The sequence below is a fragment of the Hirundo rustica genome, chromosome 3 (assembly GCF_015227805.2).
Source record: "Hirundo rustica isolate bHirRus1 chromosome 3, bHirRus1.pri.v3, whole genome shotgun sequence".
Taxonomy (NCBI): domain Eukaryota; kingdom Metazoa; phylum Chordata; class Aves; order Passeriformes; family Hirundinidae; genus Hirundo; species Hirundo rustica.
Window position 1 is genome coordinate 28,366,760 of NC_053452.1, and position 12,663 is coordinate 28,379,422.

The 12,663-nt window shown below is 43.4% G+C and overlaps 1 protein-coding gene across 1 annotated transcript in view; it reads left to right on the forward strand.

The window, feature by feature from the left end:
- Positions 1-4,110: 4,110 nt before the first annotated feature.
- EPAS1 (endothelial PAS domain protein 1) overlaps positions 4,111-12,663 on the forward strand; it is a 76,715-nt gene continuing 68,162 nt past the window's right edge. The window contains exon 1 of the mRNA XM_040057723.2: positions 4,111-4,369. Within this exon, the coding sequence (XP_039913657.1) occupies positions 4,344-4,369 (26 nt within the window). The 5' untranslated portion in view covers positions 4,111-4,343. The remainder of the gene's footprint in view (positions 4,370-12,663) is intronic.

Below are 12,663 nucleotides of genomic sequence, written 5' to 3' on the forward strand. Positions count from 1 at the left end.
TCTGCCTAGGGCAATGGGCAGGGCTGCCACAAGATATTCTTTATATCTGTTTATGTGTAAGGGCAATCTATGTGTCCTGTTTCATAATACATATATGCATATTATTATTATTATTTTCCCCCAAGGTTCAGGTATATTTTTTTAATATTTCCACCCAACTAGTAGTCCCCACTTTCTCTCGTAGACCTTCTGTATTCTATCCATCCTTCATAAGCATCCCTTTTCCCCTGCTAACAAATTAACCCGAAGTTTGAGATTTCACTGTCTCGTTTGCTATCATGGTTAATAAATGTTCTGTGGCTTTAACTTACTCTGGTATGAGTAAGTGAAGAATCCTGTCTCCTTCTTCCAAAGGTTCAGCTGTGTTGAATAACAGGGCTCTCTTTTCTCCCCTTCCTTTCTCATCATGTCATTATTTGTTATTACAAGCATCAACCCTTTTGCTTTTGCCGTACTGAGGAGCTAGCAAAAGAAAGAAATCAGACAGGGATTATTAATGAAGCTAAAACACTTTATCCTCTCAATAATCTGTTTTTAAGAGATGCTTTTAATTTTAAAAATTTTGCCTCCCCTGCAAAAATGGAGTATACATGTTTTCTTCTGACTACTGCGGAGCATTAATTGCTGAGCAGCGTCAAACTTCTGTTTTACCAATACTCTTCAGTCAGTCCAGGTGCCAGCAGCATGCATATATAAACCGGAGTACTAGAAGTGCTTTCACTTGGCTGACGACGGCTATGAGCATTCAAACTGGTGTAAGTGCTGATTTGGATGGGCTATGAGCATTCAAACTGGTGTAAGTGCTGATTTGGATGGCTGATTACATACATATGCATATCCTTGGAAAAAACAATGCAGCATAACTGGTCCTAAATCACTGGTGTGTTTCAGAATAAGTGGCAGTAATCAGGAGATTGCCAGCATCTTGTTTGGGTGATGGGGTGTTCCCCATGAGCACCAGGGGCCCTGTCCCTACCCTGTGCAGGTTTCCTAGCTTGTTAATGTAGTTTAAACTTCAGTGTGGGTTGTGAAATTAGCTCTCACACCACCGGGGTTTTTTGTAAGTCTCTCTTTTCCCCAGAGTTTAGTCCAGACACAGCTGACATAAAACTGGTCCCCTCTAGACTTGAAGGACCCTTCAAGAACCCATCTGATACCAATGCAGGCGTCAATGACTTTTCAAATACATTACCTGAAGGCTACTTTTAGAAATTAAAACCTCGGCGTTCCTGTAGCATGTCTAGAATAATTCACATAGGAGCAACGTGAGTCATCTTCTCCAATATCTTCTAGAACAGAATGGATAAGACACAGAAGCTTGTATTTTCTCTGACCGGTAAAAGTAAAGAAGTCCCATCTGGTATGTTGATCCTGATGAAATCTTTGTTGGGGTAAAGAAAAAGATGAGTGAACCCCTGTTAAATTCAGCTCATGAAGTTTCCTGAGCACTTTCTCCCCTTCTGTGAGATTTTATCTGCGTTATATCTACTAAGCAAAGTGTAAAACATAGCAAATGCAAGGTAAAATGTAAGGAGTAATGTAAGAATATGAAATGGAAAGAGCCTTTACAACAGTGATAGTAATCAAGAGGACAAAGTGTGCTTGCTGTCATTTTAAGGCTTTGTTTGGCTTTCCTGGCAGCTGTATCTTCTGTGGTTAAATAGTGCACATTTGTAGAGTAAATGCGCTCACTAATGGTGTAGCTCCTATCAAAGCTTCTGAGCAGCATAAAGTTAGAGAAAGTCCCCATTATGGTGGGTACTGCTGTTAATAAATACTGACTCACCATAAAGGAAATTAAAGTAGTAATGAGACACATTTGAAAATTAAATTATGTGATTCTCTCCACCATTCTCCAGCAAGCCTCCCTGAAGGTGCTGTGGGGTCCCTTATCACCACGGAAAGCATCTAGTAAATTGACAGTGGTATTAAAGACACATTTCATCTTCCCCTCCCTGAACAGTCCTGGGAAAGAGAGTGAATTAATAACTAAAGTAAGCTCTAGAGGACAGGCCATTTCTTTTTCTTCGTGTTGAAGATGGGGAGCTCATTTGCCAGAAATAATAGTATAGACAACTTTAAGAACTGAAGCTGTGAGGGAGCTGTAAGAATCACCCAGTCTTGCTTCACCTTCCTCAGGCAGCAGCAAGATTCCTGCTTTTCTGGGCACTGACCGGTGCTGAAGCCCACCAACCCATCTGTGCCTCAGAGGACAGGCCAGCTGGTTCTTCAGGGGGGTTCATATATGAATTCTCCCATCGTCAAAGCACCTTCAGGCCCTGCTGTCCAAGAAAGTGAGAGATTTACGCTGTTAATCAACTACACTGTAGGCAGAGCCAACAGGAGTCTGGCCAATGAGCTAGATGTGAAATAATTAAAAGTTACTGAGTGGTGTAGATTTAGTCAGTTTGAATGCTTTTCTTGTCTGATTTTTGAAGGCAATTTGTTTATCCAAGTGAAGTGCTTTAAGATACAGCAAGGAGCATTGACATCAGCAGAGATCAATGAAGGACGAAGAGGTCTATTTAATTTAGGAAATGAGTGACTTGGGTCTTTGATCCTATTGCATTCTCATATTCCCAGAAGGTTAAATTTAGTCCTGCATACACAAATTCTGTTTGACTAAGTTTACTTAGGTTTTAAATATTTGTGGGTTTCTTTTGTTTAGGTTCTCTTGTATAACAAGAAAAAAACCCCAATTCTTACCACATAATTAGGCTGTTGCTGTGTAAGCATGTGTAGCTCTTTTCAGACTTGAGAGCAGAGTATGCAAATTCAAACCCAAATGCATTTCTTTAAACTTTCGTACTGTATAAAAGAAAAGGAAAACACCCTCTGACCCATTGTATACAAACCAGCCTCGAAAGGGCAGAGGTTAACGGCTCAAAGTTGAATTAGCAAGAAATAAGTCTTGTTTGGATGTTGCCTACAGTACTTCCATTTTCCAGAAGTAAAGAAAACTTCGTGCAGCCTAATGCTAAGGTGTGCATTTGTTTCAAGATATGAAAATAGAGAATATGAGGATGATAAGGCTGAAGTTTCTCCAGTGCTGAAAGACAATATGAGGAAAAATTATCATAATCCCTTGTCTAGGAAGGATAGTTGCTTTGGTTTAAAATAAACAGAAATCAAAGCGAGAGGGGTTTTTTTTATTATTTACATTTATCTTAACTGCAGCAAGCCATAGCAGGTGCGAGCATGAGATGAGCTTTGGCGCTTCTCGCCACAGACTCACTTCACCATGTGTCATCAACCACGAGTTTTAAAAGTGCCTGGATTGAAATATGCACTACGACACAGAAAACAAAATCGAAAAAACAGGGAGAGGAAGGAAGTCCCATCAAGGAGGCAAAAGTACAGCCCTTGCTTCCTTGCACATCCCTCTGCTCCCAGTGGCCGCCACGTTCCCTGTCCCCCGTGCGCGACCCGGGCCGAGCTCAGCCGGGCCGGAGCAGGGCGGCCCCGCACGCCTGCGATGGCTCCGGGGCCTCGCCCCAAGCCCGCGCCGTCCTTACGGCTTTTATTTTCGTAATTTTTTTTTTTTTTTTAACACCCCCTGCCTCGGGCTGAACGGGGGTCGCTCCAGGGAGCGAGGGCGGGGCGGCTCCCGCTCGCGGGAGCAGCGCCCGGTGCCGGGGCAGCACCGCAGCTGCTCCGCGGCCGCCGGGCAGGTGCCGCGGTGGCCCTCGGACCGCACCGACGGGGAAGTATCACTCCTGTGGAAAAAAAAAAAAAAAAAAAAAAAGGGAAAGAAAGGGAAAAAAAAAAAAAAAAAAAAGGAGAGAAAGTTAAATAACCAAAACCTAAAATAACTAAAAAATAAGAGAGCGGCAGAGGGGCCGGTGCCGGTGCGCGGGAGCCCCGCCGCAGACGAAGCGGTGCCGGAGCGGGGCGGAGCGGCCCCGCTGACCCCCGGCCGGGCCGGGGCCGGGGCCGGGGCCGGGGCGGGGGCGGGGAGCCCGGGGCGCCCCGCCGGCCCCCATTGGCGGGCGCGGCGGCGGCGGCGGGGCCGGGCCGTGCCGGGCCGGGTCCCGGGCGGAGGGGCCGGCCCTGCCCCCGCGGCCGGCGGCGGCCCAAGGTTTAAAGTGAGAACTTTCTGCGGGCGGCGCTGAGCTGCACAGCCTCGTCGCCGCGTCGCTCCTGTCCCGCCGCAGCAGCCGCCACCGCCTCCCCCGGGCGGGCCGTACAATCCTCGGCAGTGTCCTGAGACTGTACGCCCGCCTCGGGGGCGACCCGGCCGAACCGGACCCCTCTCTTCGCCCGCGGAGCCCCGCGTCCCGCGGGCAGGTGCTGAGCGCGCCCCGGCCCGAGAGGCGGCGCAGGAGCCGGCAGCAGCCGCCGCGATGACAGCTGACAAGGAGAAGAAAAGGTGAGGGGCCGCGGGCGAGGCGCCGGGCTGCTCGGGCCGCTGCCTCCTCCTGCGGCTGCCCCTCTCGGCCGCGGGACTCCCCGCGGGCGGGGGCCGAGGGGGCACTGCCGGCGGGACGGCGCGGCCTCGCCTCCCCCCCGCCGCGGCTCCCGTGCGAGGGCTCGACCCGGAGCCTTCGCGGGGACCCGACTGCGGCGGGAGAGTTAGTTCGGCCGGCCCGGGCGGGGAGAGGGGCAGGGGAGCGGCGCCGCGTCCCGTCGGGGTAACCCGCGCCGCGCTCGGGCCGCCGCCGAGCCGGGCAGCGCCTGCCCGGGGAGCTGACCCCGCCGGCGGCACCGGCCATGCCGGGCTGGAGGCGGCCCCCGGCCGCTCCGGGCTGAGGGCAGGTGCACCTGGCAGGCAGGGCCGGCCTGCCGGTGTGCGGCCGCTGTCATGTACGCCATGGCCGGGCTTGGCATCAGCGAGGACAGAGGCAGTAGGAAACTGTTTTGCAGTTGAGGACGGGGGTTTTGAAGGTAGCAGCACTTTCAGCAAAACGTGTTTCATAACTGAAGTCGCGCGGATGAAATTGCCAGGCTGTGTAAATGTTTCGACGCCTCCTCGCTCCGGTGCGAGACGCTGGCCGCGGTGCATCTCCCGGGGTTCGCGGAGCTCCGCAGCTGTCAGCGGGTTTTCCCGGGGGGCCGAGAGCTCCAGGAGTGCCCAGCGGCTCGTTTGTTGCTGCCTTTCGAGAGGGATGTAAAGCTAAACATTCCCACACTGCCTGGGCAGGCCTTCGAGAGGGAATCAAAGTAACGTACTGTTGGCTTTGTATTTCGTCAAAGAGTGTGTTTTCTTGTTGGTTCCTGAGAACAAGCATCAAAATAAAACTCTATAACACAGAAGTTACAGGTGGCGATTAAGAGAAGAATTATCTGCTAGTTGCTCCAAAGCTGTAAACAATTCCCGTGGATGAGCGAGGGCACGGACATGGGGAAAACTAGGCAAGTGAATAAAGGTCTATGAAGTCTTGTAAAAGGATACGTATTTAGTCTGTTTTATACAGCAGGCAGTCCCAAGGATCCGTCGATTAACAGGTTACTGTTCTGGCTATAGATTTTCTATGAGATTTGTGGTTTACAGACTAAGAATTTTATGTTGCTGTTTGTCGTGCGTACTATCCAGCTGATGATGCAGTAAACTTTAAACCCTGCGTTTTTGTTTGTATAATAGCTCCTTTTTTATTGAGTCACCCTATGACGATGTAATAGGGGAGGTATAGTTGTGTAAATCATGCCTTTTCCATTTAGTTCTGTTTTCCTCAGTTTAGCAGATACTGACGTATTAAGGTTAAACAGCTGCCTCAAGTGCATTTCGTTCTAGGCAGAGTGCAGAGTACGAAATATACGTACATTTTGTGTCTTACGTTGAAAAAGTAGAAAATTATTATTTCGTACAGTGTAGTTAGAAAAATGAGTTATAATAGTTTATAAGGCAAGAGGATGAAATAGTGTATATATTGGAAACACACTGTATTCATTGTATCGCCTCTTTTTAATGGGGCACTCTTAATCTCTTCGGTTTTAACCTCTTACTTTCAAGCAGAGTGAGGGATTGAGCGCTGTCTAATCTTGTGGGACAGCACATTGAAGTGGTTTGTGGAAATACTCTTCAGATACGGCACAGGCTACACAGGACTGAAGTCTGAACCCTGATCTTGACTCTGCCACTGGCTTTAAATATTGTGACATTCGGTGACAATTTTTCTGTTTCTCTCAGAAGTAGGCTACTTGCTATCTGGTTCGTGGGATTGTTGTGTAAATTAATGTTTGTGGAAGAACTGGGAGAGTGTCATATGATGGATTTCAGATAGCTGGCTGTGCCCCCTTGTCAGTGCGCTGTGGATAGCTCTGCTGGGAATGCACCCTATGTAGCCTGTTGAAACAAGATAGTTTTGCTTTCTTAATTTTCCAGTACTATTCTGGAGTAGGTTTATTCCTTGAGTTCGACAGTTACTGTCCTGATTGCTCGATCTCTATCCAGATATGCAGCTAGGATCTCTCACCTGACTTGCTAATAGCATTTATAAATCACTTTCATGGACAAAAGGTGGGGCGGTGTAACCAGATTTCCAGGCAGCTCTGAAACTATGTTGAGGAGCAGTTCTCTTGCTGTTAAACAAGTGTTCTAAGGGAGATAATCTTTGATTCCCTTAATGGTCCATTTAAGTTGAAGAACGTCCTCAGGTCCTCATTTGAAGCTCTGTTTGCAGACAGAAAAGAGCAATTGCTTTGTTTGGAACAAATGTTATGGCACTTTCAGGAGGCTGATTTCCCACATTTAAAGTTGGCCCAAGATACAGAGCTGAGAATAATACGATTATCCTTTTAACTTAATTAATATATATATATATTTAGACAGTGTTAGATGCTCTCTTAGAATGCCAGTAATAAGAAACTGGGAGAAGGAGGAATAGAAGGGCATAACACATTTTAGCAATACAGTAAAAGCTAAGGGAAAAGTATCTGTGATTGCTGTGTAGTGCAACAAGTAGTAGCTAAGTCCCAATGTAATCAGAGCAGTCTGATACAGTATCTTGATGTGTTTTTTAATGATTTGCAAGACACAGTTATTTTGTTAGGAATGGATGCTGTGTTAAATGAACGGTTCTGGATGGACAACAGTGCCTGAGAAAAGTTTGAAACTGGGCTCAGGACAAGTACCACTGAGAAGGTGGCATCATTTGGCTTCACCTTTTCTGTTGTTACTTGGGGAATTTTGTGTTTATTTTCTGTGTTGTAAGAGAAATAAACCAATTTTACAGCTCAAGGTTTCGGTGCTAGTGGTCCCCATGTAATTATACAATATGTTTTGTGACCGTAACCACGTAGTGTTACATAATTGTTTCACTTCTTCTGGTCCAGATAGTAAAGAAATGGGATTGCCCCCAGTTATTGTCCAGGTAATAGACTGCTTTCATTTACCCTTTTACTTTGGGCTTTATTTGGTGTTGAACCCCTCTAATGAGATGTTTTGTGCCTCAATTTTCACTGACCTTTTCCTTGAGGAGAGTCATTTTGCCAAGCTGAGGTCACTCTTGGCTGCTCCTCCTCAGGATGAGGAAACTGTCCTGATGGCAGAGCTCAGGTAGTTGCTCACTTCTAATGGATATAATTTGGATGTCAGGAAATGTGAGCATTTGGATTTGCCAAGGTGTTAAACTGCAGATTTCAAGAAACACACAGTCTCAGTTTTGTTCTCCCTGGTACATTTTCTGTGTGTCACTGTTGCCAGGTATACTCCCTGTTGCCTGTTATTCCATGATGGTGGTGACAGATGATCTTGTCCATTCTCTTGACAACCCAGGTTGATCCTTATACTCTTTTAAACCTCACTTTATGTGCTTTAGCTGATGGAGCTATGAACACTTTCCTTTGCAGGCTATTTAATAAATTACTCAGCTTCATTAAAAAAAAAAAAAAAAAAAAAAAGTTGTTCAAGTTTTATTATTGCTCAACATCTCCCCATGCGTAGTAGCCCACGGTATTTTATTTACTTCTGTTTGCTTCTGTGTTCACATCTGCCCTTGCAGTTTTTCTTATTTGGAGTTATCAAAAGGAAATGTGATCTCCTGAATTCCTGGTGAACAATCTGTTGAAATCGGCTGTTTAGCACATACTTATGGCGTATTAACATTAAACAATTTGTATTTACGTTTCAGCACCACAAATTCAGGCACTTCATAGCTTGCAGGTCCTCTTGAATGATCCTGGCCGTTCATAACCCTCCTGCTTTGGTTTTGCCCCTTCTAATTTCTGTACTCACTGCTCATTTCTACAGATGTCTGGCTTTTCTACCAGAGGGTGGCCCAAGGGTACAGGAATGAGGACGAACAGGCTGCATGCCTGCCCCCGGCTCTGCCTTTGTGACATGGAGCAGAGGTTGGGCTGAGCTCTCTGGCTTGGCGACCTGGCCTGCTTGGGAACTCTCCACTTCTGCTGCCCAGCTCCTGTGGTTTCATCTCGATAGAGATTTCAGCTTGACGAAGACTGAATGGCTTTTGCTGTGGGAATGGTGTGCAGTGTGAGTGCCTCCTCCCAAAGTGGTCTGGGCATCTGAGGATTTGTGTCTCGCAGGGATGCTCCAAGGGCTTGCTCTGCTTGTGTTTAGCACTTAGCCCTAGAGCAAGCTAAAAATCTGTCAGCCCTTCATAAACACAACCTTTGTGTCATGTCCTTTTCTCTGCATCTTCTGTCACATTTTTCTTGTGTGGGCCATTGGGAATGTCTTGCATATTTCAGGGACTCTGCTAATTACCAGGTTTGCATTTATGCTGTGAATTCAGGAGATCTAACATGAGTATCAAAAATGGATCTCTCTATATCTTTATCGAATATTTTTTTACTATGATGGATTTATAACCGTAACATAAAAATTAACACCATAATTTTTGTTTTCAGGTTCCAAGCAGGAGGTGCTGTTAGGTGTGGCGGGGGCAGAACTCTTCAAGCATTAAACTTTTTGCTATTATTAGGATAAACATTAGAGTAAGGAAATGAGCAATACAATGGCAGATTGTATTTTAAAATAATTTAAATACATGGAATGGTTTTATTCTGCTAAAGCTATTTGTGAAATGCTATTGTGCTAATTACTCCAATATTCACAGTGACATTTATATCTTAATAGTTATAAATAGTTCTATTCCTAGCAGCTGGCACAAGGTTGACAGAGCCCTTCTCTTAATTTAAGAGAAAGTACAAGTATGAATATTATGCATCTGGCAGTTTTTTTCTCATTTATCATTCTTGTGCTCAATTTGCCTAAAAGGCAATATAATAAAGTAGTTATCTGGTGAGGATAAAACCTTGACTGCTTATATTAAAAAAACGCCCTCCTTTCTTATGTTTACAGAGCTACTTTGCATGGATGCTTTCTGAAATCTGTAAAATGGGAAACTATTTTACTGTGCATTTGGAAAGTAGCTAAGTAAAGTACAGTAGGCCAATTGGCTGATAAATAACTAGTGTTCCAAAGTAACTCATTTAATTATGCTCTTTACTTCTTGAGCTCAAATCTAATTATGATTTTGGTTCTTTCCTCTGTGACTTTATTTAGGTCTAGAAAATGTAGCTGAAACAAAATCTGACATAATAAATTTTGATTAAATGGGCATATTTGGGCCTGAAAACAGTTAGACTCGTAATTTAATTTATTTGACTGTTATTACAAAGCATTTGAAGTTGGATAGCATCTCCATTATCCTTCTCTGTCCATTGCTTCATGTGACACAGCAAATATTCAATATTTATCCTACAGAAACTCATCAAATGTTTTGCCAGACAAGAAGCAGAGTTGCTTTAGTTGTATTTTTATGTCTGATCTTCAGTCAAAGAGGTGCCCTGGTCTTGACCCTTTCTCTGTGTGCTAATGTGTGGAATCAGCAGTTTTCTTTGATTTAGGGGAATGTTTAGGGTGTTGCCTCCAAGAAGATTGTCTGAAAAATTCAGAAACTTTACGCATACTTTATGTTAGCCTGTGGGTGGACGATTAATACCGGCTTGTTGCAGCTTTATGAACAAATTCTGTGCATTTGGGCGGGAGGAAAAAAAGCACTTTATTTTGTTTGTGCTCTCAAGTAGGACAAAACCAGGATAATGCAGCTTCTCAGTGGTTTTGATTCCTAACAGAAATATGTTGAACCACTCCACGAGTTACAAATGCTGCTTCATTCTGCTGTGTATGTATTTAAGCACTATTTTGCCTTCAAACAAACATTAAGTAGCGTGTGTTTTAGTCTCAACTATTTGTGGAAACTCTGTGGAGCCAAACTGACTGTTTGGTCAAAGAGATTTCAGCATATTGGTGTTTCCAACAAGAAGCATCTCTCAAACTGCATCTTGCCTGTGCCTGGCTATTCCTCCAGTCCCTACTTCTTGAGGCATGTCCCTAAATCCCAGCTGTGACCTGCATGAATGAAACCTCCAGGCCATAATTTGGACAGACTGTAAAGCAGGAATTTGATGGAGGGAGCAACTGGACTTTTATGGGATTTGGCTGGGGTTTGTTTGCTTGTTTTTTTCATATATATGAGTGAACAGTGATGAGTGCAGGGTCGTACACTGCTCTCTGTTGCCTGCCTCATTCTTTAAGTCCCTCCCCCCCACCAAAAAGCTCAGTAATTCCTGGTTGTTTTCACCTCCTTCTCCACAGCCCTGGCTGAAGCAAGAAGGCTGAAGCAATGAAACATCTCTTTATATTTGGATATGAAATATTGTTTGCATTAAATTACTTCTACAAATAACAACACTTTTACAGTAACATTTTGGAGCTGGAATTGTGTGAGCAGTCTCTGTTTCAGGAAATTGTTATCTAAGGAAAAGCTAAAATTAGAAGTGATATGGGGAGCATTTTGCATGGCGACTTTTTTTGGGGGGGAGTGGCGTGGTTGGATTTTGTTTTTTTTTTTTTTTTTTTTTTTTTTTAATAGAGCAGCTCTCCTAATGGATGAATCATGTGGGTGTAACTTATGGCACTTGATAGCAAGCAGTCTGTCTGAAGGTATATGTATAATTAGATTAGTGGGATCATTTAGAAATTATTTGAAACTACTGAAACATGAACTTAATCTATTGTAAATATTTGTTACTCATTATCTAATTTATCAAAATATATTTGGTTAGAGTTAGGCAAATGAAGGTAAGATATAAAGTGCAAATTTTGAACAATGGGCTACCAAGCCCTGGAAAAGCTGTAGATGCAGCTGGTGAATATTTTCTGTAAAAACAAATATTTTCTTGGAAAATAATTTTTCAGAGCACAAGGGAAACAAGAGCTAGTGTTCTAGTTTTAGCTAGAGTAAAATGAAGGGATAGGGTTGAGAAATTGTCAAGACATATGGTGACTGCTGAAACATTTTAGATTGGGCTTAATTTTTAAAATATTTCCTGTGTTGCACTATGTTGTTAATTGAAAACCAGATGATTTAAATTCATTTGAATGAGACTTAATTTATTATTAGTCTCTTGTTAATTTTAAGATTTTTTTCTTTTTTCTTTATCTTTCCTTTCTGGTATTAGACTTCATTGGGCTTTTTTCCAGATCTTTGCTGTACCAAAGTCTACAACACACATACATGTGTCTGATTTGGTGGCTTGACCTCAGTCAGATTCCTGTTTTCCTTTCAGGAGAAATCTTCAAATTTATCTGTTAAACCAAAATATTAGGTATTCCTTTTACACTATTTACAAGGCCCTCATCACTTTAAGCCTTGAATTCAAAACAGTCCCAGACAAGTTACCAGGTCTGATGAAAATACTTAGTCGTCTTTGGCTTGGGTTAGGCAGGAAGTGTGACTTGGCAATGACAAAGGTCTTCTCTAGCTTTGGTTATGTGAACAGCTTTTTAAAGACTGTAGTATAATTGAAAACATAGCAATGAAGGCCCTCCATAACTCCTCACTGACTCCTGACACGACAGACAAGAAAGTCAAAATACAGGAGAGATTAAAACAGCATGTTTACAGAATTTCTGTCTCGTTCTCAAAGGACTGATAATTTCAGAGCCATGTTCTCGAAAACCTGTCTGCGTACGCTGGGAGATAGAAATGTTTGCCTTTCCCAGGAGAGCTATTGCTGGAAAGAGCAGATATAATAATATCTTGAAATATAGTTATCCCAGGTGATATCCACCTTTGGCCTAGTACTTATGTTTTCTTTATATAGTCAGCTTCTGAATCCCTTTTTATATATATATATATATATATATATATATATATATAATTTAATACACAGAAGGTGGTTTCCTGAATAGTTTCAGTTTAAGAGCACAGTTCAGTGGCCTGAATAAGTTGCATGAAATCTTCAAAATGTGCCCTATTCTTCTCTTCTTGAAAGGGAAAGCTGGTGCTCATTTCTTGTGTCGGAGGCCTTATGAGCTTTATTAAATCTGCATGGGAAAACATCCATTAAGGGCTCATAATTTTGGTGCAAGTTGTCTGATGGTGTTCAGAGTTTACTGTATAATATTTTTCATTTAAGATATATTCATGCTCTTGTAAGATAAATATTTGCTTAGGTAATAAGCTGAAGCAAGTATCAAGTGGGATGGTTATTAGGCAGCTTTTATAAAGGTGGTGGAAGTACGAAGAACATTCCTTGTATTTTGTTTCACCATTAGCATATCTAAGGTATTTACTGCTGTAAAAAGGGGCTTAAACTCTTGGTATCACAGCTGTAGTCGTTTGCACTTGCATTTGTATGATAAACTACAAAGCAATCCTATTCAGCCATTGTGTTTGGGACATTCTCTGGCTG